The 27,927-nt window shown below is 45.2% G+C and overlaps 2 protein-coding genes across 4 annotated transcripts; one reads left to right on the forward strand and one right to left on the reverse strand.

The window, feature by feature from the left end:
- Positions 1–2,110: 2,110 nt before the first annotated feature.
- On the reverse strand, positions 2,111–6,930 carry LOC128402659 (ribonuclease pancreatic-like). The gene is made up of 2 exons (XM_053366949.1): positions 5,927–6,930; positions 2,111–2,772 (listed from the first exon to the last, which is right to left on the reverse strand). The coding sequence occupies exon 2, from the start codon at positions 2,755–2,757 to the stop codon at positions 2,146–2,148; it is 612 nt and encodes a 203-aa protein (XP_053222924.1). The 5' UTR covers positions 2,758–2,772; positions 5,927–6,930; the 3' UTR covers positions 2,111–2,145.
- A 1,151-nt stretch (positions 6,931–8,081) lies between these two features.
- LOC128402652 (TATA-binding protein-associated factor 2N-like) lies at positions 8,082–27,625 on the forward strand. 3 transcript variants are annotated; one of them, XM_053366938.1, is made up of 16 exons: positions 8,084–8,258; positions 10,942–10,981; positions 13,140–13,191; positions 14,672–14,762; positions 14,849–14,960; positions 15,750–16,108; positions 16,344–16,455; positions 21,684–21,718; positions 22,380–22,412; positions 23,380–23,489; positions 24,484–24,613; positions 25,179–25,277; positions 25,490–25,577; positions 26,071–26,159; positions 26,282–26,366; positions 27,173–27,625. In XM_053366938.1, the coding sequence occupies exons 1-16, from the start codon at positions 8,249–8,251 to the stop codon at positions 27,210–27,212; spliced, it is 1,485 nt and encodes a 494-aa protein (XP_053222913.1). In that variant the 5' UTR covers positions 8,084–8,248; the 3' UTR covers positions 27,213–27,625. The 3 variants fall into 3 exon arrangements, with proteins under 3 accessions (XP_053222914.1, XP_053222915.1, XP_053222913.1); XM_053366939.1 differs by lacking the exon at positions 14,672–14,762 and having other exon boundaries at positions 8,082–8,258; positions 13,093–13,191; positions 14,808–14,960; XM_053366940.1 differs by lacking the exon at positions 14,672–14,762 and having other exon boundaries at positions 8,083–8,258; positions 14,808–14,960.
- The last annotated feature ends 302 nt before the right edge of the window (positions 27,626–27,927 follow it).

Genomic DNA, 27,927 nt, shown 5'->3' on the forward strand with positions numbered 1-27,927 from the left:
CTGTCTCCAGCATATTATGTCAAGAGAGCTGAAATCACAAACCCCACGTCACAACAGCATGTATTACATTTTGCCTTCTGCTTGGCTTACATCCATTTACTTTGTTAACAGTGTCAGCCTTTTTAACTCATAGAGGTGATTTAAATCGTCCCCATGTAGGTGGCCTTTGCAAGGACAAATATCCCAAGGAAGAGGCTCAACAATCACCACCCATTGCTCGGTGAGCAAAGGCAGCGACATACATTTCATTGCAGATCGTGGGCTAAGTTCTTCCTCCTACATTCGGGCAACCTTTTAAGTTACATCCAGGCAAGTTCAAAAGTTCACTTTTCTCCTCAGGTGTATTGGATGTGAAGAGACGGCCCCAATTTTCCAGAGGTGGATCCCACTCTACTTCCCTCTTTGAATAATGTTGGGGGCATCTCTCAGTCTTCAGAAAGGCTGGCCTGATACCATAAATGAAATGCATAGAATCACAAAAAATGTGCCAGTTTAGAATTTATTTTATTGAGTTATGCAGTAAATGTAATTTGAAAAGATCAGGAACTATTTTCTTCAATAGTTCTTGCAGCAAGAGCTAAATACCGGAGATAAGAAAAATTGCCCATATTGAAAGGATATACCCTCCCAGTCCACCAACGTGCTATTTTGGCCAAATATATGCACTATTTAAGTATTAAAAGAAGGAAGGCAGTGTTCTCTTCTGCAGAAAATATCCTCAGGCCTAACCCCTAAACATCTGTGTTGCCACCAGGGCCCCACAAAGGGTTGGAAGGTATTAGCTCAGTGATGGCCAATCTTGGCCTTCCAGCTGTTTTGGGACTAAAACTCCCATCATCCCTAGCTAACAGGACCAGTGGTCAGGGATGATGGGAATTGTAGTCCCAAAACAGCTGGATCAAACGTCCAGCTGCCAGGACCCTGCCCCTCTCCAGCGTGTGGGGAAATACGGATATCATAATGGTGTTATAAAAATCAATGTTGCAGCTGCATTTGGAATACTGTGCACAGTTCTGGTTACAAAGGGTTTTGTAAAATTTGAAAAGGTTCAGAAAGAGCAAAAGAAGTCCATAGTCGGAGGCAGCAATGCTGGGAGCCACGGGAGGGGGAAGGGCTCCCATGCTCAGGTCCTGCTTGTGGGTTTCCCTTTGGGGCATCTGCTTGGCCACCATGATAATACGATGCTGATAAAGGAACATAGATGGGGGGGGGGGAAAGGGTTTGAAAGATAAGGTAATGTTATAAGCTGTAATGCTTTAAATGAAGGATTTGCTGAACAAATAACCTTAATTGGGATACAAGGAGGAGAAGTATGAGGAGGTCTGAGAAATTTGTTATTTAAAAGTATGATTTATGAACTTTATGTCTTTTTTAATGTTTTTGTTTGTTCTGTTTTTGTTTGTTTAAAAAATTGGAAAATCTAATAAATATTCTTTAAAAAAAAAAGATAATACGATGCTGAAACACTGTAAAATTAATGAATGTTAAAATGATGTTGGATTGAAAATAAGTGGCATTAGCAACAAAGTTAATAAGAATATGTAAAAATGGATTGATAATGGATGAAAATATAGAGTTATAATATGTTAAGATATAGAGTTAAGATAAATGAAAGAGGGTAAGGGTTTGTTGATTTAATTATGTAAATGGGAACACAAAAAGGGGAGGTGTGAGGAGGTCAAGGAAACAAGCTAATGAGTTTAAAGATACAAAAAAATGGATTTGTTTTTAATTCTCATTTATTCGTTTTTTTGCATTTTGCATTTTTATTTTTTCTACTTTATGTATTTTTGTATGTTTTTTATTTCTTTCTTTTTATATGTTTTCTTTTTATTCTGTAAACCTTTGTTTTTTGTAAAATCCCAATAAATATTTTATAAAAAAAAAAAAGATAATACGATGCTGAACCAGGTGAGCCATTGGCCTGACCAGCAAGTTCTTCGTATGTGAATATCTGGCTGGCCATTAGTTGGTTGGAGGATGCTGGTCTAGATATACCTTGGTCTGATCCTGCGGAGCTCCTTGGGTCTTCTCAGAAGAAGACGCTCACTGTGCAAGTGTGGCAACAGGAATTGTGGGGCTCCCTGGCTTTCACCATTTCACCAAATGCAGCAGGGACAAGCTTGTCTTCAAATGATTTCCTTCTTAAAGGCACCAGAAGAGGACAAGGGAAAGAAACAGCAGCACTCCCCCCAAACGCCTCATGCACCAACTTCCCTGCCCTCGAACCCAATGGGCGCTTATTACACTTGCAGAATTAGACGGTTTCTTGGTTGGGTTCAAACTCGGCTGCTTGTCGTCTGGCTTTCCGGCAGCTGCATCGGTGAGCGTCCTCTCCAGATGGACCGGCCGGCCGTTTTGGTCGCAAGCCACAACAATGTATCTCAAGCTGCTGGCTTCCGCCACGTATTCGCAGTCGTCCCCGTGTCCCTGAGAGAGCCTGCAGTTTGTGATGCGGAACTTTTTGGGGCTCTTTTTGTATTCCTTGTTCCGGATCACGTATGGCTCCCCCGCTGTGCACGCTTGGTCGACAACTTGCTCAGGAGCATGGATGAAAGTGTTGAGATGCTTGCACCCGCTCTCTGTCTGAGAGATCCGCTTGTTCCGCATCTCACTGTTGCATTGGTTGTGGTCTATGTGATCCAGGAACGTGACGTGCTTCCGCTGGAAGGCCTTTGAGCTTTGAGCGTGGGAGACGCTGGTGGTGGAGATGGCGAGGAGGAACAGGCCCAGCAGAGGCGCCATCCTTGAAGCCATGCTGTCCGGCTGCACCTGCAGGGTTTGTATATGTACATCTTTAATAAAACTGTGATGAAACACAGGGCAAATCTGCAGCTTTAACAATCTTTCAGTGGGATGTGTCCAGCAATAGTCTTACAGGGCAGAGACTGCTGGAACTATCACAACACAAGTATCTCCACATGCTTTGCCCAATTCCCCTGCCTGGGACACTTACAGGAACATGGGAAGCTACCTTATACAGAGTCAAACAATTGGTCCATCTAGCTCAGTACAGTGCTACCTCGGGTTAAGAACTTAATTCGTTCTGGAGGTCTGTTCTTAACCTGAAACTGTTCTTAATCTGAAGCACCACTTTAGCTAATGTGGCCTCCTGCTGCCGCTGCACGATTTCTGTTCTCATCCTGAAGCAAAGTTCTTAACCCGAGGTAATATTTCTGGGTTAGCGGAGTCTGTAACCTGAAGCGTATGTAACCTGAAGCGTATGTAACCTGAAGCGTATGTAACCCGAGGTACCACTGTACTGCCTACATTGACTGGCAGCAGCTCTCCAGAATTTCAGGCAAGAATCTATCCCATCCCTACCAGGAGATGCCAGCAGGGATTGAAACTGGGATTGAACCCCCGAGCTAGGGCTTTTCTCATAAGGAAGAACTGATGCTTAAGCATTCTGCTCTTTTCCTCTCTTGATGCTTTTGTAGAGAATGCTCTTTGCCTTTTTGGCAGGACCATGGACATTTTAAATACTTTTGAAATATTAGGGTTTTTGTTTTCGAATTTGTGTTCTTCTGTATCTATTTATTATTTGTAAGCCGCCTGGGGGGGCCTTTCCCTTCAGTCAAAAAATGGTATATAAAGAAACAAAACACTGCAAAGTAGACCCGTTGAAAGTAAATGGATATGACTAACTTGGTTCGCTTAGTTTCAATGGGTCTGCTTTAAGAAAATTCATTTCACAAAATTCATACACAGCTCAATTGTAATAAAACAGGGTTGCTGTTGTTAATGGAGAAATCCGAGGGCTCCCTTGGACAAAAAACAAGGACACCAGCCAGGAATACCAGAGCAAAACAGCAGCCAGTAGGCTTGGTCTTTATTGAAGACTGTCGCGACAGGACTCCCACCTGCCACCAGCTGAAACAAAATGGAAGCCCCGAACAAAAGAAGACCCCAACTTTTATTAGTTACTAATCCCCCAAGCTACACTCCTAGAACTACATCACAACTACATCATGACTACATCATTGACACATCACAAAAAGGAGGGGTTGAGGGAGGAGTTGTGGAGGTAACCTGAGTATCTTGTCACCTCGCTGGTTCCTCCTTTCCCCTTCCCCATGAGTCATTTCCAGAGGACAAAGGGGAGTTGGCAGTTTCCTGCCCCCAGAGGGAAGATCTGATCATTGTCCTTTGTTTCAATCCGTGTTGAATCCATTCCCATATGCAAGTCCTTTGTGACCTTGATGGTCTTCTGTCTGGGACCATCAAGGTTGTCATGCCAACTGGGTAGGGCTCCTGAATACGTGATGGTACGCTTAAGGGATTATGGTCATCCTGTATCAAACAGTCCCCCTTTGATAGTCCTTCCTTCATGGAGCAAAATAAAAGTGGACTGGTGTAAATCTGATGTACGGTTGATTTACTATGAATTTATAACACCGTATTTCAAGAGGTATCAATCCGGACATTTCTTGAGCATTTTTGGGGCAATCGCCAAAAAAGTTGTTGAGATTTGGGGGGGCAGAGTTGTTGAGCTCACCCCCCAGCTATTCACCACCACCAAGCCACCCACGCCAAACCCAGAGCCATAGCCTGAACCGGAGCCATCAGCACACAACACCCCCCCCAAACCCCAGACATTAAAAATTCCCCTAGATAGGCATGTAGGCCCCCCCAAAAGAGACCATGTCAGGGATTTCCCAGACATGTGGCAACTCTAAATAAAATCTCCAAGAGGTTTACGAAAAGAATAAAACAGCGAAATGATCAGTTAAAAAGAACTACTAAAACATTCAAAAATAATTAAAACCAGCTATACGCTAAACATTATACATGGCTGGAGAGGCAAAATGTTTTTAAGAGGCACTGAAGAGAGTACAGCAAAGGCACGGCTGCCTGATGTCAATAGGCAGGAAGTTCCACAATATAGATGCTTCCACACTAACAGAGCAACGTCTTACAAGTGCAGAATGATTATTGTTATTCCCTCTAATAGAAAACTCAAGTGGCCAAGTGTTGACTGGACTGGAATCTAAATGTGGTCTACAGAGAAACCAGTGGGCTGCATCAGAATATATTTGCAGGAATGTGGAGCTTTCCAGCAACACAAAAATAAAATAAAATTATGGAAAACAAATGAAAAAGCCAGCCCCACCCCTTCTCAGAAGCCCAACCCAATGAGGACTATGCCTATCCAGCAGCCATGGAATGCTGTGTGTCAGCTGGAAAAGGAAAAGACAGGGAATGGTCTGCTGAAGGGGAGCCTGACTAGCTGGCTGGCACATTGAACAGGAGCACTCCTGTAGGGAGTGCCGATAATGCTGCAACATTTTGTTGCAAGAGGCACTTTTGCTCAGTGCCAAGGTCCCTTGCAAAAGAAAAGAAAGCAGAAAATAACATTCAGGGGGCAGCCGGGGAGGGGGAGATTAATGGAATCATGGAATTGTAGAATTGGAGAAGACCCTGCAGAAATACACAGGAGACCGAAACAGGGATCAAACCTGCAACCTTGGCATTATCAGCATCACACTCTAACCAACTGAGCTATCTAGTAAAGCGAAAGAGAGAAGAAGGCAAAGCACACAGCATGTTCTTGTCCCAGCAGACTGGATAAAATACATTGCAAATACAGTGGTACCTCGGGTTACAGACGCTTCAGGTTACAGACTCCGCTAACCCAGAAATAGTACCTCAGGTTAAGAACTTTGCTTCAGATGAGAACAGAAATTGCGCGGCGGCAGCTGGAGGCCCCATTAGCTAAAGTGGTCCCTCAGGTTAAGAAAGGTTTCAGGTTAAGAACGGACCTCCGGAACGAATTAAGTTCTTAACCCGAGGGACCACTGTAGCTTAATTCCTTCCAGATTTGTTGCTACTGCCCTCCCGGCGAGAGAGAAGCCATCTTTGTTCACATCAGCAATGATGGGAAAAGACCTCTGTTTTCTTAAAACAGGGAGAGAGTGTTACTCACAATTTCCCCTGGCAGCCAGACCGGAAACAGACCCTCCTCTTCACCGAACCTACAAAGGAGCTGTTCTGCTTAGTCCCTCCGGTCTTCTGATCCAGTAGGAAGTTAGATTCAGGAGGAAAGTGAGCCTGTGGATTCTCCCATCTCTCAGCTAGCAGTTTGCTTGCTGGAACTTGACTCCCTTCCACTCCCTCTAAACTTTGTGGCTGATGAGTCATTTCTTTGCATGTCTGCACTTCGTTAGGATGGTTTATGCCCTGCCCCTCAGGCATCCACTCAAATAGGTTACAAAAGGCTTAAGACAGCATTTGTTTGTTTATTTATTGCACTTCTGTTCCACTATCTTTCTCCAAGGAGCTCAAGGTGGCTTACATGGTTCTCCTCCTCACCATTTTATCCTCACACAACCCTGCAAAGTAGGTGAGGCTGAGAGAGTGAGACTGGCTCCCAAGGTTACCCAGTAAGCTTCATGTGGCCAAGTGGGGATTTGAACCCTGGTCTCCCATGTCCTAGACCGACACTCCAGCCATGCTATGGCATGCTGGCTCAACTACAATTGGCGCTAAAACAGAATAAAATGACTCAATGTGATTCAGCCCCTCCCTCTAATCCCCTTATACTGACTTTCATGGGAATAAGTCCCCTTGAACTCTGTTTTCAGCAGAGTTCTATTCTATCAATAATGCCACATGTATCTCCACAAAGATAGCATTTCAGAGGTGTGGAACCACCACTGAGAGGTCCCTGCCCACCACTACCAGCCAGCCTCATGGTTCTTGCAGCCAGGGCAAAGAGCAGGACCTCTCCTGATCTTACAGTATTGCCAGATCCATACAGGTGCACAGAGTCCTTCAGATCACAAGGTCCCAAATCATCCAGGGCTCTAAAGACTCAACACAGCACCTTTAAATTGAGCCTGGAAAGGTAAGGCCACCAATGTAACCAATACATTTTGCCCTCCATGCCTCTCTGGGTGGCCCTCAGAACTCTTCTCCAGTTTTACTGGCTCAATTTTCTGCGGTAGATTAGGTTAAGAGGCATTGACTGTGATGCAGCTGTTAAAAGTACAGAAACTAGATTTGTACAGTACTATTAATTTATGGCATGGTGATGGCCAAGAAAGCTACACCTTTAGAATTTCTATCTGTTGTATAGCAGCTAAAGGCCCCAATAACCATGCCTGTGGGGGAAAAGAGGTGACAGCTCTCCTGAGACATGAACCCTTATTACTAGGATGTGTGAGGGAATTGCTCTGATTACACAGCCAAATGCACTCTGCACGCTATCAGAGACATTTTATCTACTACAGTTTGGAAAGTTGTTTGTTGGTCCTCTATTTATTTGGACACTTCATAAGATATCATCACTAAATTTTGCTTGATGGCTCCTGAGGTTAAGGAGGCAACTTTTGTCCGTGTTTGGATATAATTGGGTGTAATTTTGAATCAAGATAGCAAACTGAACCTTTCATGGCTGCACTGATTTCAACAGCTGATCTCAACATTGTATGGATTTTTGGGTTTCTTGCCATTTCCAAAGGAACGCCTGGTATAAAGCTGCTATTTTCACAGGTTCCCTATCATTCAAATCTAAGCAAGCTAAAATGGTGTGTATATCACACACTGCGTTTAATATCACAGTTTTGCCTCTTCACTAATTACGGGGACCCACTGTGTGGCGGTTACAGTGTTTGGACTGGATCCAAGTTCAAATTCTCGCTGCCATAAAGATATTAGGCAGAACACTATCTCAATCTAACCTACCTCACAGGGTTGTTGTGAGAAAAAAATAAAAAGGCGGGGGACAGACTATATATGCTGCCTTGAGCTCCTTGGCTGAAAGCTGGGATATTAATGCATTAGTACATTTTCCCTTCGCTTTAAAGAGCCCCAAAAGCTATTATTTCACTGAAGCCACAGTGGTACGTTCCATTCAGTCCCTTCCTCTCCTCCTCTGTACGCCAAGGTGGTACAGCCCGCTTTGGAACACGGACGGAACCTCCCCGCCCGTCATCGATTGGAGCAATAGTATTCTTGCTCTCTCTTCTCTCTCGCACACACCCTTGCAGGGTGTCAATAGGTATGTTCCAACACGCCTATTTATCTCTTTCCCCCCCCATTCTTGCGCGCGCTGTTCAGTTGGTAGGCGCCGCCCGCTCTGATTGGCTGTGCCGCCCCGCAGCCGAAGCGACGGCGGCGTCGACAACGCTGCTGTTGCTGCCGCTGCTGGCAGAGTCAGTCAGCGAGTGGCCGACGGAGCGGGTTGTCCGGGGTCCCGCGTCTTTCCCCCGCCTCACCTCTTTCCCCGCCGGGGTTGCTGACCGGGATGGCGTCGGGTAGGTGGCCGCCTCCCTCGCTGGGGGAAACCGGGGCTTGAGGCTGTCACTGAAGGGGAGGCGGGAGGGGGCGTGGCCTCTGGGAGGAGGGAAGGACCCCAGCGGGTCTGGCAGTTGCCATATTTGAGAGGGTTGCGCCTGCGCAATGACTCCTCCCACAAGTTTCAGGCCCTTTTGCAAAGGTTGCGCTCGACTGATCCGCGAGTGCGCCTGCGCGCTCGCCCCACAGCTGACTCTTTTCACGTGCTCAAGGCCCCTTGGGACTATTCTTGGCCAGTCGAGGCGTGAGTGGCGCCTCAGTTTGTGGTTTATTTATTTATTTTTAAACTGGAATCCTTGAAGAAGGATATATAATAGCAATATTATTTTATTTTTAAAAATGTTGTTGGCAATAGTTGAGTGTTTTACAGCTTTATAGTAATATATCGAAGTTTTTATGTTTTTGTAATTTGGGAAAGGCAATACAGTAGTCTTCAGTTAGTGGGTCGGGATCAACTACTGGGTCATGTCTGATACAAGGTGGGTCACAGCAGGAGCACCACCGGCATGCAGATATATTTGAATTAAAGGTGGGTCCTGGATCTGAAAAGATTGAATATAATAATATTATTATGGTAGGGTTGGGAAACTTCAGGCAAATTTGCCCCCTGGGTTTCCTTATTTGGCCCTTGGTGCTGTCCCCAGGCTGCAACCTTCGTTGGCAGTTTCACACCTTCCTTGAGTGTTTTTGCGTGGCTGGAATATGAACAGTTCCCTCTACTCCTCTCTCAGCCTCAGCCCGTCAACTACAATATAGTCCTATCTCCTTCCACAAGCCAGGGTCCTCCAGATGCTTGCTGGACTGCAGGTCCCAACATCCTTGACCACTGGCTACGTTTGTTGGGGCTGATTTAGTCCAAAACATCAGGAGAGCATCAGGTTTGAGAAGGCTGCTCTTAAGCGTTAAGGATGATGCTGGCTACTAATGGGGGACGCTTATGAGGCATATGTGCTCTTGCTGTTTGTGTGGAATGTTTGGCGGTGGTCAGAGCATAGCCCTTTCCAAGCGGCTGTTGCAGTCTTAGAGTTCTTTCGCAGTGGGAGTTCAAGTTGGAAATAGGCTTCTTGTAACTGAAGGGAGGAGAGAAGCAAAACAGTTTTTGGAAACACATTGCAAACTTCTGCTGGGCACAAGCATCTTTGAGAGGGTTCTGTGGCTGTTCACCATGGCTAGCCATGCACCTATATTAAATAGCAAATGATATCCAAGACGAGTTATTTATAGTTGTAGATACTGCACACCTCATTCACCGTGTCTGAAATCATGCTCAGCACAAGTACCCACCTGTCTTCTCAATTGTTCATCTCCAGTTGATGACATCTCTAACAGAGGATCGAAAAAACAAATACTTAAGGCAATGATTGTCAAGCACTGTGAACTTTGGCCCCACATCTGAACTTCCTCTGTCTTGTGTCCCCCACCCTTTGAACCCCAGCACCAGCAATCTTTTCCACAGATGAACATGCTGGGATTTTCATCTTCTGTTCTGTGCAGGACTGCAGCTACATGTGAGGGTCTGTGGCCTGGGATATTTATCTAAGACTGGCTTTAAAGGAGGGTCTCTCCTAGTCTCTCTTAAAAACACGTACAGGGAACTATTCTTGCAATAAGGCTGGGCCTCTTTTAGACTTTCTTCACATTATCAGGTTGGAATGGAGCAGGGAACAGAGTTACTGTCACTCCTACAAATCTAATATGAATCCATGATGGTCCTTTGCCAGTGGGCATTCAGCCATCCACACCCCTCTTTCCATTCTTGGCAGAAGGAATTTGAGATCTGGTCATTCCCTGCTACTTTTTGCTTTGAGATCCAGTCATTCCCTGCTACTTTTTGCTTCCCCTTCACACGTTCTCCCACCTCTTGCAAAGTTTTGGAGACTATTGCCATGTGTTCGCCTCTACATAGTTCCATCCTTATTTCAGACATTGTGATATATTGTGATGTTTAGCTGCTGATATATTGCGATATTGAAAACCAGATGTTAACCAGCTCTACCGTGTACTTTTTATATGTGAAAAAAGGGTAGTGGTGGAGCAGACAGAAAGCTAGAGGCCAAAACCTTCACTCAGCTGTGTGGAATAGTTCTCGTACTCAGAACAATTCCCTAGACTCCGGATTCTTTAATTCTACATGTTTGTTTTTTACACTTGACTCTATATGGTGGCCTTTGGGGTTCTAGGAGAATATCCCATCAAGCCTGAATGTTAATTTTCATTTGCATGTAACTCGGGCAGTTTTTCCTGGCATTGGCAGCCTTGCTCTGATACGATTTAGAAGTCCCTAGTCACAGTTAAAACACATGGCTTCCCCCATAGAATCCTGGGAACTGTAGTTCAAAGGCACTGGGAATTGTAGCTCTGTGGGGGTAGTTTACACATGTTGAGGAACACAGTGTGCTTTAAATGTATGGTATGGATGTGATGCCCTGCTTCTCAAAGCAGACGAGCAGCATTGTAACACACATGCCTTGCTGCAAGAGAGCCTGAAATCATCTGAACAGAGGTTGTGCCAGCTTTCGTTATGAAAAATAAACTATTGAGCTCCTCATCACAAATAACCAATTCATCATAATTTTTGGCTGAAAAGTTCATTTCTTATATAAGTGCCTATTTGGAATTTATTTTTGTTTTTGTTCCTTTAAGATTCTGGAAGTTTCAGCCATTCTGGAGATCAGCAACAAAGGTATGCAAATCTAATGATGATACCGTGTAGGGCTTAAACCTGTGGAGAAAAACACAAGAACCCCCATGTTGTGGTGTAATATGTTGCTATCTTCTTGAGACTTTTTGGAAGGTTGGTAGTGACCATTCTGCCTCTCTCTTTTGGAATCGTTTTCCTCCATTCAAATTCCCACATGCAGAGTTACAGTTTATGTCCAAGCCATTTCTGCCACCCTCCCTTTTGCTCAGTGTTACCATTTAGCCTCCCTGTCCTGCTCTCCCAACCAGGTAAAAAGAACAGCTTGTGTTCTTCCTCACAGGGAAACAAGTACAAATACCTGTCCCTTATATCCCTTTCTCTCCTGCCCAATGCTGTATTATTTTACAGTACTTTATTTAACAACATTTAGATATCACTTAATCAGAAAAACCTCTAAGCGGTTTACATAAAAACAGTATAAAACATTCATAAGAAAATATTGGTAAAATCAAACTTTAAAAACAAGTGGACATAATAACTTTTATCAAGTACTGTATAGATAAAACCAACAGTTTAGAAACAAAAATATGTCATAAAATTGCTCACCTGGATAGGTTTGCCTAAACAAAAAAAGAGTTTAGCAGGCTTCAAAAGCAGTACAGTGGTACCTCGGTTTACAAACTTAATCCGTTCCTGAAGTCTGTTCTTAAACCAAATCTGTTCTTCAACTGAGATGTGCTTTCCCTAAAGAGGCCTCTCGCCACCGGTGCCCTTCCACCGTTCCGGTTCCGTTTGTAGACGAGGTAGAGTTCGCAAATCGGAACACTACTTCCAGTTTTGTGGAGCTTGTAAACCGAATTGTTCGTAAACAGGACTGTTCTTAAACCAAGGTTCCACTGTACAGCAATGATGCCTATCTAATAACAAGAGGCTCAAAGTTTCAGAGAGTAGGTGTCATGCTAAAAGGATAGATTCCTTGCAAGTGTGTAACGAACATTATGTGGAATTTGTGAAAGTGCCATTTCACATTTTGAAGCAGTTGAACAGGCACAATTGGGGTAAGGCAGTCTTTCAAGTAAGCCGGTTCCAAGCTGTTAAGGGTTTTATATACTAACAGTACTGTATTGATTAAAATGACTGGATGGCCCCCCAAATTCAAACTTTTCATTTGGATGACACAGTTAAAGTGGTGATCTATAAAGTAGCCTCAACTGCTGTGGGTAAAATTCAGATCTAGTCACAAAGTGTGTGCGTATATGTCTAAACAAGGTTTGTTTTATTGCAACATAGGAAGCTGCCAAACTGAGCCATACCATTGGTCCATCTACTTCTGCATTATCTACATTGATTCGCAGTGGCTCTCCTGGGTTTCAGGCAGGAATATTTCCCACGCCTACCTGGAGATGCTGGGGAGTAAACTTAGGACCTCCCGCATTCAAAGCAAACGTTCTACCACTGAGCTACGGACCTTCCTTAATGTGAAAAAAAGTCTACATATAGTGCAGATTGAATTGCAAAAATAAGCCAGACCGCTGGTCTGGTTTCAAATGCCTAAAACTGTACAACTTGGAGAGATAAGTCTGTGCTGAAGTGATGTCTTAAGTGAAGGCGTTCTTTGCAAATTACTTCTGATGCGAAGTTGGTCCAGTGGGAAATTACCACTTATTGACGTGCTATAAAAGGAACTCAGTAATTCCTCTAGAGCTTTCTCCTTCCCCTGGTGCCCTTCAGATGTTTTGGATTACAACCCCCATCTGCCACAGCATGATACAGCTTTGGTGACTGGAGATCATGGGGGTTGCAGCCAAAAACATACGGAGGCACTAAGTTGGAGAAGGCTGCTCTAAAGAGCCCAGGTGCATATGTTTTTTCCAAAGAGAACAAAGTGCCAGACCGTGTGCCACGTCTGGCTAGAAGGCGTCACTAGGGATTTCCAGAGTCACTGGTTTTTATACTTTCTGCTGGTCAACAAGAACACAGTTATGTCTCTGCAAGAACAGTTTGTGCCCTTCCCTAAACTTCAGGTTCTGTTCATAATGTTTGTGTGCCAGAAGTTGGCTTCAGTTCACAAAAGCTTAAGCTGCAACAAAGAACTGCTCTTTAAGATGCTGCAGGATGCTCAGATAGATGTGAATTCTTCTTTTTGCCCCTAGGGAGGTGCTGTGTGGAAATAACACTTATCTGCCACCTTCTCTTCCAGCTACACAGGATATAGCAATCAAGGAAATCAAAGCTATGGACAGGCACCACAGGTGAGCCAAATGACCACTTTTGTGCTGCTTTAAAAAATAAATAAATCACAGCATCAGTTTTTTTATGACAGGATCATGGTGTAATCAATGTCTTTCTTGATCCTCTTGAGAGAGATAGACAGCTGGTATTTGAGTGAACTTTGTGGGAAGAACGATCAAGTGTGACTAATGAGATACAAAAGGAGCCCATTTGAGATTTAGACTGCAGAAATTATACATGTGGATTGATAGAGTGCTTGCCATTAAAAGCAAGCATGATCTCACTCTATCATGAGTTATTCCTCATGTTATAGTAGAGTGGTAATGGTAGAGTGGAGAGATGCGGGTGGCGCTGAGGTCTAAACCACTGAGCCTCTTGGGCTTGCCGATCGTAAAGTTGGCAGTTCAAATCCATGCAATGGGGTGAGCTCCTGTTGCTCTGTTCCAATTCCTGCCAACCTAGAAGTTTGAAAGCATACCAGTGCAAGTAGATAAATAGGTACCACTGCGGTGGGGAGGTAAACGGTGTTTCCGTGTGCTCTGGCACTCGTCATGGTGTTCCGTGCACCAGAAGTGGTTTAGTCATGCTGGCCACATGGCCCAGAAAAGCTCTGCGGACAAACGATCTTGACCTGAAAGTGGAGTTGAGCGCTGCACCCCATAGTTGAATTCGACTGGACTTAACCATCCAGGGGTTCTTTACCTTTACATTTTGTAGAGTGGAAAGTCCTTCCAGGCCAGAGTTGAATCTGTATCAGTGTACTATAAGGCTGATTCTCCTGATGTATGATTTACCCAGGCAACTAAGCTGCTATGCACCTCATATCACATGCAATGTCAGGTATAGGGCATATGGGCATGGCTTGGCCAGAACAGCCTGTGGAGGCCTGGGAGAGGTCCTGAAGGTTCTCTGCTCCTGTGACAACTGGTTGGCGGATTGGTGCTGCCAGCTACTCCAGACTTCAGAGGGTTCTTTTTCTTGAGCCACATGAACAGAGGTAGTCTATAGCTTGCCCTGTTCAGCCTCCTTAACCTGGGACTGATTGATGTCACAATCATATTTATATCCCACACCCCAGCCCTTCTGCCAAAATGGCATGAAGAAGATTTGTACCTTGCAATATAATAAAGCAAACAGCAAACAAAATGGTAAAGCCAGTGAGTGAGGGGTAAGTGAGATACAATTATTTGGAAAATATAAAGCCTTAAAAAAACATAAAGTGGGATACCCATTTAATCCTCACAGCTGCTTAGAAGCCTATTTTGGCTTCTAAGATATGTAAAACTTAATAAATAACAACAACCCCGTATGGTAGGTTAGGCAGGGAGCCTGTGACTAGCCCAAGGCCACCCACTGTGCCTTGTGGCTAATCAGGGGATTCAAACCCAGGTTTCCCTGCCCAAAGCATACCGTTGTAGTGGCTGTCTTGGTTTAGTTCCCTGGTCTCCACAAATGCCTGTGGCCTGACTTCTCTTTTGCCCTCTTCCTGTTCGATTTCAGGGCTATCCTGGCTATGAGCAGAGTGGGGAGAGCTCCTCTTATGGGCAAAGTTATGGAGGCTATCAAGGAAACTATGGACAGACCCAGACAGGTTTGGCTGAGCATGCTGACATTTTTGTACGTGTGCACTGTTCAGGGGCAACCGTTTACCTAAAGCGTTCCCTGTTGGATCTTCAGGTTACGGGCAGAGCGGCCAGCAAGGATATGGGGGATATGAAAATCAGAACCAGAGCTCTTACAGCCAGGAGTCTTACGGCAGTCAGGGACAGCAGAAAGAGCCATCAGGCAGGTAAGGAGACTGACTTGTTTTGCCTGAACCTGATAAAAGTATGTCACTAATTTAACTACTAACATTCTCCAGCTACAACTGCTGTAAAGTTCTCTGTGTTGTGAAGCAGTGAAAACTTGTAGAAAGATTGCATTGGCATTCTGATTGGGGGGGAAAGGGGGGATTCAGATTAATTCTGGCTTTCTTAGGCTTTTGCTGGGCCAATTTATATGCCTGCAATGAAATCTCCATTGTTCTCTGCCAGTTTTGGGGGGCGAAGATTGCTGGTGTAGATTATTGGCTGGGTGAGTTAAGCTGGGATTCTGCTTGTCGTTAGGATATAAGCAGAGGTGATTGTGGCCGTCCAGGAATTAGTCGTGATGGGGTTGGTTGAAATTGGGCTGATAGAAATTGGAGATTTTTAAGCAGAGGTTGGATGATCATCTGACAATGATTCTTCAGCAGTGGTTCCTACATTGTAGTTCAGTGACAGGGCATCTGTTTTATGTGCAGAATGTCCCAGGTTCAATCCCCAGCATCTGTAGGTAGGGTTGCGAAAGACTCTCTGTCTCAAGCCCTGAAGAGTGGCTGCATTTCATGGTATATAGCAGTGGGCTAGATGAGCCAGTGCTATGACTGTATTGAGCAGCTTCCTGTGCTCCAGATGCCAAAAAAGCGTGCTATCATGATCTGAGTTGCCGTTGACTTGACTGCCTTGGAACTCTGTCCTGTATATGCATTGTCAATAAACCGACGAAACTTCTGCACATTTCGGTCATGCTTCTTCATCAGTTTTCTCCTCTGCTTCAGCAATAGGACTTCCTATGACCAGAAGTCCAATTATGGACAGCAGCCAGGTTCATATAACCAGCCCTCAGGTTACAGTCAGCCACCAGGCTCCTATGACCAACTGTCGGGTTACAGCCAGCAGCCGAAGCAGTTTGACCAGCCGTCGGGCTACAGCCAGCAAGGACAGCAGCAAAGCTCGTATGACCAGCAGTCAGGTTACAGCCAAAACCGAGGCTCCTACGACCAGCAGCACGATTTGGGTCCACAGCAAGGCTCCTACAACCAGAAGTCCAATTATGGGCAGCCACCAGGATCGTACGGCCAGAACCAGCCGTCCTACCAATCCCAGCAGAAGGAAAGCTATGGCCAGAACATGCAAGGTAAGCCTTGCACAGGCTACCCAGAAATGTTTAACGAAAGCAGCATCACACGCTTTGGTAGCTTATAATCCTCCAGGGTCACTTAGGCCACATTTACACCATACATTTAAAGCACTATGATACCATCATGGCTTCCCCCAAAGAATTCTGGGAGCTGTAGTTCATTAAGGGTGCCTAGTTGTTAGGAGACGCCTCTTGTCTATCAGTCCACAGTAACTGCTTTGTAATTCTTCAGATGATCGTCGTGAGAAGAGTAGGTATGGCGAAGACAACAGAGGCTATGGTGGGCCCCGAGGAGGTGGAAGCAGGTTCGATTCTGACAGCAGAGGTCCGATGTTGGGCTTAAGGTAAAGGATTTTTACACTAGTAGCTGCAGAGGTTGTATGTGGCTGCCTCTCCCACTGTTTTTCAGGCTTGCTTGGGTGGATGCTCGTGCAAAAACATGTGAGCCTTTCAGATTTGAAGGCAGTGGATTTTTTTCTTCTTCAAGCACTCTGTGATGGGTACTGCCTGAAAACTGGACAGAATTGGTGGGAATAGCATACAAACCAAGATTCTCCAATGTATAAATGGAATCTCTTTCTGCAAGATAAAATAACTGGGTATCATGGGACACCTCCAGTGCCTGTTGACCAGTAGGATCCAGCCATACTTTCAGCAAAGAATTCGGCTACACTAGTTGGTTCATTTTAACAAGTGAGGTGGGCAATGATTCTTCTCAGCTGACAGGTCCTTCACCTTTTAACAGCACCTTGGCCTGATTGTACCATGAGAAAACCAAGTCAAACAGCTGTTATAAGCCCTGTTCAGGCATTTTTTACTTAAATGACTCTAGTCAGGGTCCCTGGCCTTACCCTGCCATTCTTCCTTGCCAGCCCCACTGCCCACAGTATTTGTGGGTCCGCAATCTAAAGTGTGACCTTGATCGTGCCAGGTTTTAAGTCACATGGGGAACCTACGTCCGCCCCCGCCCCCATACATGGACAGTGAGCGCTCTGGGGTGAAGTCAGTAAGCATTGCCCCAGAGTTGGAATTGTGCAAGTCCTGAAAACCCCAGCAAGGCTACGGCCACCAGAACAAGTTGAGCTAGGTTTTTTTCTGTTCAGTTGGCAACCCTGGTGGGCATTGAGCTGAGGCACCCATAAGCTTGGGCCTAAGCTGGGATTGGGTGCCTGGTTTTCCCCAGGCCCAGTTCATAAAGTCATGCCAGCTTTTCTCCCCGTTTTACACCTCAGCAAGCCAACTGGATGAACACTCTTCCTTAGGGTAATGATTTAAAGTTGAGCATACAAGCTCTGGCTGCTGTGTTCCTAAGGCTATATCAGCATGATTTAGTCAAGCAATTCTGACTATTAAAGACAGCGTGATGTCAAGCGATACTGAAAATATAATTGATAGTTTACTATTGTTCATGATTAGCAAGCATTCCCTTAAATTATGTTACCAGCTAAGATTCTCAAACCCAACTTAGGATGGTTGATTTCCAGCTTGATGAAGCTCTGTAAGCTCTGTGGAGTGTTTATGGCAAGCAGGGATATACTGGATTTGCTGCCCAGACAGAAGGAATTCTCTGCTTGTGTGGCTGGCTATCTGTGGCCAGTTTCTTACCAGAGCAGTCTAGTAAAAGCAGGTTTGTCACACGGCAACTTCAAGACAGTGCAGGCTATATCTGCAGTGCTGGAAGCTGCCTCATAAAGCAGTCTGTGTGAAGCCAGTGGTGGGCAATAAATGTTTCCACATTGCTAAACAAGATTTGCAGTGGTGGCTGCTCTTCCAAAGAGATTGGAATAGATGTGGGGAAACCTGAGGTCTCTCGGTAGCCCCACTCCATACACACCTCTGATTCTTTCCCTTGGCTGGAATGTGTCCTTTAAATTGTAGTGATTATTCATGCTTGGGTGGAGGATGAAGAGAGGTTTGTGTGTGTAGAAATGTCTGGCTTTAATGTGGCTGGAAGGTACCCTATTTCCCAGAGGTCCATAGCATTCCTGGTCCCATTCTCTTTCACGGCTGCTTATTCACGTGCTTGCTACCATTGGCATGTGGCCCCTAGGATGTTGTCCATGAAGGGGTGCAGCTTTCTGGCTGAGAAGGGTTCCCTGCCCCTGGAATGCAGCTTGCATCTAGACAGGCAATGCTGGAGAGAGGTAGCATACCTGTTGAGATGTGCCAGGCCAAAGCTCAGGTTGCCCATTGATGCTTGTGTAGGAAATAGGGAGAGGGGGCAGAAGCTTGGCGGAGGACTACTTGCCATATTGCACCTCTGCAGGTTCTCAAAAACAAGGTATAAAATAGAACCAGATTTATTAAGGTGAGGCAAAGCTGCGTATATGTTTCCTACCCTGGTCAGGGGAGGGGGCCAAATGCAGCCTTCTGGGTTCCTGTATCTGGTTCACAGGACTCTTTCCAAAACACATCCTTTCCCTCAGCCAAACCCCATCTTCCCCCCTTCACCAGCCCTGCATCATACTCTCCTTGAATGTTTTTGCCTGACTGGAATGTGTCCCTGAACTCTTGCTTGCCTGGGTGGGGGATAGAGAGGGGTCTTGGTGTCGAAAGGTACCACCCAAAGGTAAAATGTACGCCTGTTGCTTCACTCACTTTTGCCTTTGCCCTGCCCACTGCTGCCATTTTGCTCCTAGAGGGGATGTGGCCCTTGGGCAGAACCAGTTTCTTCACCCTGGCCTTTGGTGTTCCACCTGCCTTCTCTGCAGCTGAATCTGCTGGCCACCAGGGTCAGAGAACCTGGGGCTTTGCAGATGTTCCTGGACTGCAGCTCCCATCATCCCTGACCATTGTTCATGCTAGCAGTGGCAGGCTCTTCCCCCCTCCACACACCTTGCTTTAAATTATGCACTGATGAATCCCTTTACCTGCAAATTCTGGAGTTAAGTACTGGCTTCCAGTTTAAGTTTAAATAACAATAAATAGTGTGCCACTTGGTGAAATAGGTCCCTACCAGTCAGGAGTTAAGGAACGTTGGTTGTGCTTTGCGGCCACATGGGACTGCCACTGGTTGGAGTCTTGTTTGGGTGGAAGGTGAGAAGGCACTGGCCCCACTTAAGCTGATGATGGAAGAGGGCCTTGCCTTCTCGCTCCCTCTTGTGCCTCAGGTTAAAGCGTTTGACAAGCCCTTGTGGGAGCTTAAGCTACGAAGTGCGGCTGGACAGAAACCAGGCGCTGCTACTTGAGGGCAGAGGAAGAGTGTGTTTTGCTGACACAGAAAGGAAAGGGCAGTGGTTCAGAAGCGCTTGGTTGTAGCTTGCTCAGGTTCAGAGTGGAGGAGTTGGGTGGGTGGGTGGCATAGTTGAGTGTGGTAGGTCACAACTATTAAAATAACCGTCTATAACCGGATACAATTTCTGTTGTGTGTCAGTATCTCTAAATATAAACCTTCTCTGATGTCCAGCAAACCTAACTGGCGTTATAGACTTTACAGCCACATTCACACCATGCATTTAAAGCTCTATGAGACATGTGTTTAAACAGTCCTGGATTCCCCCAAAGAATTCTGGGAGCTGGAATTTCTTAAGGGGGCTGAGAGTTGTTAGGAGGTCAGTATTCCCCTCCCACAGCTCCCTGTGAAAAGAGAGAATTGTAGCTCTCAGAGGGGAATAGGGGTCTCTTAATAACATGCAGCCCCCATGGCAAACCACAGCTCCCATAATTATTTTGGGGAAGTTGCAGCGCTTTAAATGTATGATGTGAATGTAGCCAATCTTTATTTTCTCTTACTGAGAACAATTTTTTTTTTCATTTACTTAGATCTGGATATACTTGTATTTCTTTAGCACTTTGAAAATCTGAATCCTCCTTTTTAAAAAGCAAAAGAAAGCCTCCAGAACTCGGAGAGGGGCAGCCATGACATTCCCAAACCGATATGACAGCCCTGTGTTTGGTTCCAAATGTGACCTCTCTGTTTATAAGACTTGGAGTCACTCTTGCAATGCAGGGAGGCTTGAATGAGAGCAAAGGTTGGCATTCTGAAGCTTGTTCCCTTGTTCCCTTCGCATATGTAAAATAATTCCCAAATAAGGAATGAGTCTGCTCATGACTGTAGGTCAGTCCTTTTTTGAGTGTGAAGCATCTCCTGGATTGGAGTTTAAAAACTGGATGTATTTTTGGGCCTAAGTTTTAGGACCAAAATTATTTATTTATTTGCATTGTTTTATCCCACCCTTCCAATGCGCTGTGGGTGGTTTACAAGCTTCCCCTCCCTCCTTTTTTTTATCCTCGCAGCAGCCTTATGAGTTACGATAGGCTGACAAATAGTGACCAGCCTTAGCCTGAGAGAGAATGACTGACCCATGTTCACGGAGTGAACTTCATAGGCTGCTGGGGCTTTGAACCTATATATCAAACTTAACCCACATGCTTTGCTGCACAGCTAAGAACGCAGATTTTATTGGAAGCCAGAGGGTGGCATTTCTCCAAACTCATGAAAGGCTGTCCTTTAAAAAAACGAGCCAGAGTATATTTTACCCCACCCTTCCTGCCATGAGTTCAGGATGGCACATAGAACTTCCTCCTCTTGTATCCTCACAACAATCTTGTGAAGAAGGTTAGGTTGAGAGGGAGGCTTGGCCAGAGTATATTTTACCCCACCCTTCCTGCCATGAGTTCAGGATGGCACATAGAACTTCCTCCTCTTTTATCCTCACAACCTTGTGAAGAAGGTTAGGTTGAGAGGGAGGCTTGGCCAAAAGTGAACTTCATGACTGATGCAGATCTTCCTTGTCAAACACTGTGGCTGCTAGTCCAGACTGACTGTAGTTAGCCTAGAAACAGTCTCCCTCCCCCCCCCCCCCGCTCATGCATATGCACACCCACACATCTTTTGCAAGTACTCAAATGGGTAGGAAAGCAAGCAATGATTGAGTGTGAAAAAAGGAAACCCACACTGTTTGGAACTTCAGCTGTGTGTAAAGGGAATTCTGTGGTAAGCAATTTTTAAGCATTCACTGTAGGATGTTTGCTGGTGGCAAGCATTCTCTCTGGCTTGTGCCCTTGTGAATAGAAAACTGCATTATTCTTTATTTCTTTATCATGCACCTGCTGTCTATATAGTGTGCATAAACTTCTGCAAAGGACAGATCAGACCTTTCCCCTCGAGTGTGTGCACAGTTAAAAATAAACACACCCTCCCCCAAAACAAAACCCCATGATCAACCAGTCACAGCAGATAAACTCCTTGGTCTGAACAGAACTCATGGTTTGTTTAGGACAGAGCTCAAGAAGCAAACCCAGTGGGATGGTGGCTGCAACATGCACACCTGTTGAGCGCATCCCAGGTGTAAATGGCATCTTACAAATTACTACTGGGATTTGGGGCTACAGAAGTGGGCCTGGGAACACCTGCATACCTACCCTCTTCTCTTAATCAATGAGACTAACAAGAGCTCCAGAGCAGGAGCTGAGCACGTGTTACTTATTGCTGAAGGAGTGTGTGCCAATTCTTAGGGGACGCATTCAGCAGCTGCACGGTAACCTTCAGTAAGTGTGGCTTTTGAGCCCTTGGGCTCAGGGTGTAGAGACTTTAAAAGAAGGAATCACTTCTTCAATTTTTCCTCTACAGTGGTGGTGACCGAGGTGGCTTCAAAAATTTTGGTGGTAAGTGCTGAGCATCGGAAATAAAACATTTCAGTGGAAATTCCACATTAAAAGGCCAATAAATAAATAAGTAACAGTCTTTAAAAGCCACCAAATACCATGTTCCATTAGAAGCATTTTATTATTATTTTTTGTTCTCTTTGTTTTCCCTCTTTGAGCTGAGGCTGGTGTGTACGTGTGCTTTAAAAGAAAAAGAAAATAAGGTGCTCGTAATAATAAAGTTAAAAACCAGGATTCCGGTTTCTTTTCTCTTCCTTTTGTCCATTTGCATGAAAGGATTTTTGTTGTTGTTCCTTTCCTTGCCACTTAGTGGCGCGTAATGCAAAGTTCTGCTAAGCAAAACCTACCAGTGAGAGAACAATCGCGGCACACAACTTGAGAATGGCCAGCCAGGACCCACAAGATGACCCCCCACCCCATAAACCTGGGTGGCAGATGCCACAACCTTCGGTTTTTAAAAAAAGACTGTGACCAGTTTTCTTCTTGGATGCACCTTCCTTCATTTTTAATCATCTCTTCTGAATCTTGTCTCGGCTTAAGGGTTGTTGCATATACCTTTTCATTAATTCAGAATTCATTTACGTCGTCAGTTTGTGTATCGTCAGGTGGTGGTGTTTTTTGGCTAAAATACCCTTTGGTTTTTCTCTCAACCATTTCTCAGGTCAGAGGGATTATGGGCAGAAGCCAGACACAGGTAAGCACATCAGCATATAGCTCCACAGCCTTCTATTATTTCCTTCACTTTCAATGGCGGCACACAGCAGTCTTCCTCTTCAATGGGGAGGTGCACCAATCTTCTTAGGTGCTTTATGTTCAGCCTGGCCAAGAGAAGGCTTGAGAGCTGATGTAAGAGGGCTGTCACATGGAAGATGGAGTGATCCTGTTTTCTGCTGCTCTAGAGGGTAGGAAATGAAATATCCTTCATTAGGCATAGCAAATCACACATTATCAAACAAACACCGTATAAAAATTGTGTAAATACCAACGCAGCATAACAAAGTTTGTCCCAGTCAGATCTTTAACTCCAGATAAAATCAATTTGCATAAATAATGCAATACAACACTACCACCTCACCAATCAATTAAGAACCACTAAATCTCTTTATAATGGCCCAGTCTTTCTACATGGACAGCACTCAAAAATTCAGCCACTATTAAAGTAATTTGAACATTCCTGTCCGAGAGCAGGTCCCGAATCGTTAGAGGGTAGGATCTGAACCAACTGATTCAAATGACAGGAGTGTCTGACTAAACATTAGGAAGAACTTTCTTAGGGTAAGAGCTGTTTGACAGTGGAATGGGCTCCCTCCGAGGGTGGTGGACTCTCCTTCATTGGAAGCTTTGAAACAGATTTTGTATGGGCACCTGACAGTGATTCTTCATCTGGGGTTCATGCATTGAATGGGGTTAGACTAGACGACCCTTGGGTTCCCTTCCGACTCTACAGTTCTATTATTCTATTTCCTAAACTTAAAATGATTAAGTTCTCTGACACAACTTCCCCATATACATGCAGAGCTTTCCATAAGATAGCGATGAGCCTTGCAGATGCAATGGTGACTGTTCTGACTTGAGTAGCCTTGGAAATCTGTTCCTTCTAGCTTGGCCCCTGCAGAAGTTATTTCAGGTTCTAAAATAACTCTGGCTCCTCTGTGATGTAGATTCGGAGTCTGACAACTCTGATAACAACACCATCTTTGTACAAGGACTGGGAGATGACGTTTCAACAGATCAAGTTGCGGAGTATTTCAAGCAAATAGGTGTCATTAAGGTGGGTGAAGTAGTAAAACTACTTACAGAGAAACCTGGTAAGATTGTGGGGACGATGCCGTTGAGGCAGGTGATAGTTCATAACAAAATCCTCAAATGGATAAAAGCAAGGTATGTCTCCTAAATTGGATGACCAATCAGAAAACTGAGGCATTTCAGGTTTCTGATTGGAGCATACTTAAGGTTGGACTTGGTGGGTGTCCATAATTGTAGGGCAGGCATCAGACTTATTCTTTACACACAACACCCTGGTGTCGGTGCCTTAGCTGTCTGAATTTGGTCTCTGACAATCTCAGGAAGTCACTGGCATGGTGGGTGTAGGAAAGCAGCTGGCTTTTCTGTCTTGAGTCCAAGAAGTTAATTATACCTTCCCTAACTGTCATGGATTCAGCTAGAAGTTACTCTTGTTCCTGTAGGACTTGGTGGTGATGAACTCTTGTTAACCAACTCCCAAAATCTGTCTGGGTTTTCCCCCTTCACTGTCACCTGGCCTCTGTTTTTGATGATGCAATTTCTTGCCGGATCTCTACCAGTGGAAGTTCTTAGAGTGAAAAGACCAAAAGATTAGTGATCCAACTTCCTGTCCATATGGAGACCCGTCACCTATTAGCCTCCGCTCAAAATTTTCGCTTGTACCAATGTGCACATCCATTGCAAAAACATAGCTGTTACATGTTTCCAGATATATATTTGAGGTGTGGGTGGGGATTCACCCCTCTGGCACCCAACAGCCTTTCTCTAGTTGCTGGTGCCCCAGAGCAGGAGGTGCCAGCCTTCTTAGGTCAGTGGCACTTTTTGGAAATTTGAGAGAGTGCCATGGGCACCAGTCACGCAGTTTGTGGCTTAATCTGCCATGTCTAGAAGATCAGAGAAAGCCAGAACCATAACACTGTGTGGTCCTGCCCCACATTAGTCCCCCACCACCAATGCCAGACACAGCAGTTCTGTGTTATATGGAGGGTGACGACAGGCCTTTCTCTCTTTTTTCTTCCCAGACTAACAAGAAAACTGGCAAACTCATGATTAACCTCTATACAGACAAGGATACTGGGAAGCCAAAGGGCGAAGCGACAGTGTCTTTTGATGACCCACCGTCTGCTAAGGCAGCCATCGACTGGTTTGATGGTAAGACTGGCCTCCTTCATCTCGGTAGCCAGTACATGATTCCCCTCCTCCTTTTTATGCAGCAGTCTTAAAACAACTAAGATCAAGAGTGATGGTGAACTGGAGGCTTCTTTCACAACAGGATCTGGAGAACTCATGGCTTGCTAATTTGCCCTGCTTTCTCTCTCTCCCTTCTGCTGGCTCAATTAAAGGTTCTTGTAGGCACCAACTAGCTTTACTTTATAACATATAGTCCTTGAGATGCAAGATGTTGTAGTACAACATCTCACATCATCCACAGCCAGCACGGCCCATGTTTGAAGGGTGGTGGGATTTGTAGTTCAATGGCATCTGGGAACCAAAGGTTAAGGAAAGCTGCCTCAGATTTTTGGAGCTGGTTTTTTTTGGGGGGGGGGGGTGAGAGCACAGGGAGTACATATCCTCAGTCAAGTAACCTAGCTTTTAGCCATCTCTTCTAGGATCTGTGATGGAAGGTTTCTTTTTCATTGTGCCTGAGCAGCTGTGGATTTTTCTTTCCTTCCTTTTAATTAAAAAAACCAAGAATAATAATTATTATTTTTTTCAGGAAAGGAATTCAACGGCAGTGTTATCAGGGTTTCCTTTGCAACCAGACGGCCTGAATTCCTGCGAGGAGGCAATGGAGGTGGTGGTGGTGGTCGTCGAGGTAGGAACAGGACCACCTCCCCGGTCTCCTTTGCATATGATCCAGAGGTGCTGTTATTTTGAGACTGAGTGTGGGAGCAACTTTCTCCCCTGAATCTCTTTTTGGCTGTCCCTCTCTCCGAAGCAGGGAGCAGAGGCCATTCTGATGCTTTTCAGCTAAGTCCTACCCACATGTGTTTCTTTGGTTTAACTGCAATGTATTTGTGACGGCAGGTTCCCGAGGAGGGGGCTTCGGAAGAGGCGGCGGCTTCCAGGGCCGAGGCGGAGAACCCAAAAGTGGCGACTGGGTTTGTCCCAACCCGTAAGTTCCTATCCTTAGGCCTGTATCTGAATAAGGGCTTCATCATCTTCCATGTTGGAACATAGGAAGCTGCAATGCAAGCTGAGCAGCGTAGGGTATCTGTGGCCCTCCAGATGTTGTTGAACTTGAGAGTTGCACCATCCCTAACCACTGGCTGGGCGCTGAGTCCAGGTTAGGTTGAGAGCGAGCGACTGGTCCAAGGTCACCCGATGGGTCTAATGGCCGAGTTTCAACCCTGGTCTCCCACGTCCTAGCCCAGCCAGGACTCTAACCACTACACCACACTGGCTATTATTTTTATTGCATTCTGTTTTATTGATGGTATTTGTAGTCTGCTCCTCATATGTTTTCAGTCACAGGGCTGGAAACAAAAGTAATAAAAATAAACGCCATATACAAAAATTGCAACAACACAATTTAGCATTTCCAAGTGTCCCCCCCCCTAAAAAATCCAGAGCACTTTCTAAAACGCGTGTTTCCTTGTTTCCTTCAGGAGCTGCGGCAATATGAATTTTGCCCGTCGGAATTCCTGCAATCAGTGCGATGAGCCCAGGCCGGATGATGGGCATCCATCAGGAGGAGGTGTGTAAAAAAACCAACCCCAAAGCAAACCATAACCCCAGAAATGGGGTGGGGGGCAGGATGCCACAGCTTGGAGAAAGCCTTCCCTTGTGTTGCTCATCTTGCTTCCCCCCCCCCACCAGACTTCCGCAGCCGGGGAGGCTTTGGAGGTGACCGAGGATTCAGAGGCCGCAGAGGTGGTGGCTTTGGCGGAAAAATGGGAGGCCGGTCAGTGCTGAATTTATTTACTTATTGGAATGGCCAAAGGGCATGTTAGATCTGGGATTTACCCAAATCAGTATTCCCCATCATTGCGTCTTCGGCCACTTTCACACCCTACATTTAAAGCGCTACGATACCACTTTAAACTGCCAGGGCTTCCCCCTCCCAAAGAATCCTGGGAGCTGTAGTCTCTGAAAGGTGTTGAGAGCTGTTAGGAGGCCCCTGGTTCCCCCTTACATGGCTCCAGTTTCCCATAGTTCCCTGAGACGAGGGATTGATTGTAAAACCAACCAACCCCCAAAATGCAAGTGTTTTTCATAGAATAATTTAAAATATTCAGAAGAAGGAACTGATAAAAATGAACAAGCTTTAAAAAGAAGTAGACACAGTACAATGAACACTTTTAAAACCAAAAGTGTTATGTCTAGATAGGCCACAGGTCAGGAGATGCTGATGATCGTGATGATTTGTTACGTGCCCTTCACCAGCAGGTCCCGGAGCGGGTTGCAACTGTTTTAAAATTCAGAGTTAAAAGCAGTTAAAACATACTGCATCCACAAGCATAGGTTGGGTCCTGGAAATGCACATCTCAGGAGTCAAAGGCTGGAGGAAGGAGATGAGAAATGGGAAGTTCTTTGGAAAGGTCAGGCTTGGCTTAGGGTGCCTTGTCCACAAATTTACACCTGGCCAGACCTTTACTGCTTGCAAGGGTGCCAGCCAGGTCCAGAGTCCAGGTGGCTGGTTTTAGGGTGCAGTCACTGGACATGAAGGTATTCGGGTTAAAAAAACAACCTCCTTTCTTTCTCTTCCAGAAATGACTTCAGAAGCGATCAACGCAACCGACCCTACTAAGAACAGCTGTGAAGGTCCCCCCTCCCTACCCCATCTTTCTGACGGCTTTTCACAGCAAACTTTGCTGAGTTTCGCCTGCTGCTTTATACCCCACATGCCCTCTTTTGGATAGTGGAATTAAATGTGAAATTGGATTTTTTTTTTCATTTGGCGGGAGGGAACTTGGGTCAGATTCCTCCCCCTCCTTTTTTATTTTACTTTTAAAGCAAGTCCATCAAAATTTTCATCTTCTAATTTCCATCATTCCCCCCCTCCCACCACCCCCAACTCTCCATCACCTAAAAAAAAGAAAAGAAGGCTCTCTCTTCCACGGGCTGTTGAAAAAAAAAAGAAGGAATGAAATTGTAAAATATTTGCCAAAAATCTGACATGTTTTATAATTCAAACAATAAAAGCTGATTGTTTATTTGTGACATTTTGCCTGTTTTCCCCGCCCTTATCCGGGTACCCCCAGCAACCCCTGTGTGTTTAGGAAGGAAGTGTTGAACTGCATGGATACTTGGGACCCTTTGCAGAATCTGTGCTGCAGAAAAATATGGAGTGGGAATAGCTGTATTTGGCAGTTCATCTAAATTTGGCAAAGCGGCATATATTACTGTAGCTTTTTTAAATTTACAAGTGGGAGAGCGGGAGAGGCATTAAGCTGTAAGGGCCCTCGCCTCTAGAAATTTTACTAGACATTGTCCACATACAAGTGTATATTTTCACTCAAAGA

This window comes from Podarcis raffonei, chromosome 15 (assembly GCF_027172205.1).
Source record: "Podarcis raffonei isolate rPodRaf1 chromosome 15, rPodRaf1.pri, whole genome shotgun sequence".
Taxonomy (NCBI): domain Eukaryota; kingdom Metazoa; phylum Chordata; class Lepidosauria; order Squamata; family Lacertidae; genus Podarcis; species Podarcis raffonei.

Bases quoted from the DNA above. Each gene is read 5' to 3' on its own strand.
- LOC128402659 (XM_053366949.1), bottom strand. From the start codon at position 2,757: ATGGCTTCAAGGATGGCGCCTCTGCTGGGCCTGTTCCTCCTCGCCATC.
- LOC128402652 (XM_053366938.1), top strand. The intron at 14,961-15,749 runs GTAAGGAGACTG...CCTCTGCTTCAG, and splicing joins CAGAAAGAGCCATCAGGCAG to CAATAGGACTTCCTATGACC. The intron at 16,109-16,343 runs GTAAGCCTTGCA...GTAATTCTTCAG, and splicing joins CTATGGCCAGAACATGCAAG to ATGATCGTCGTGAGAAGAGT.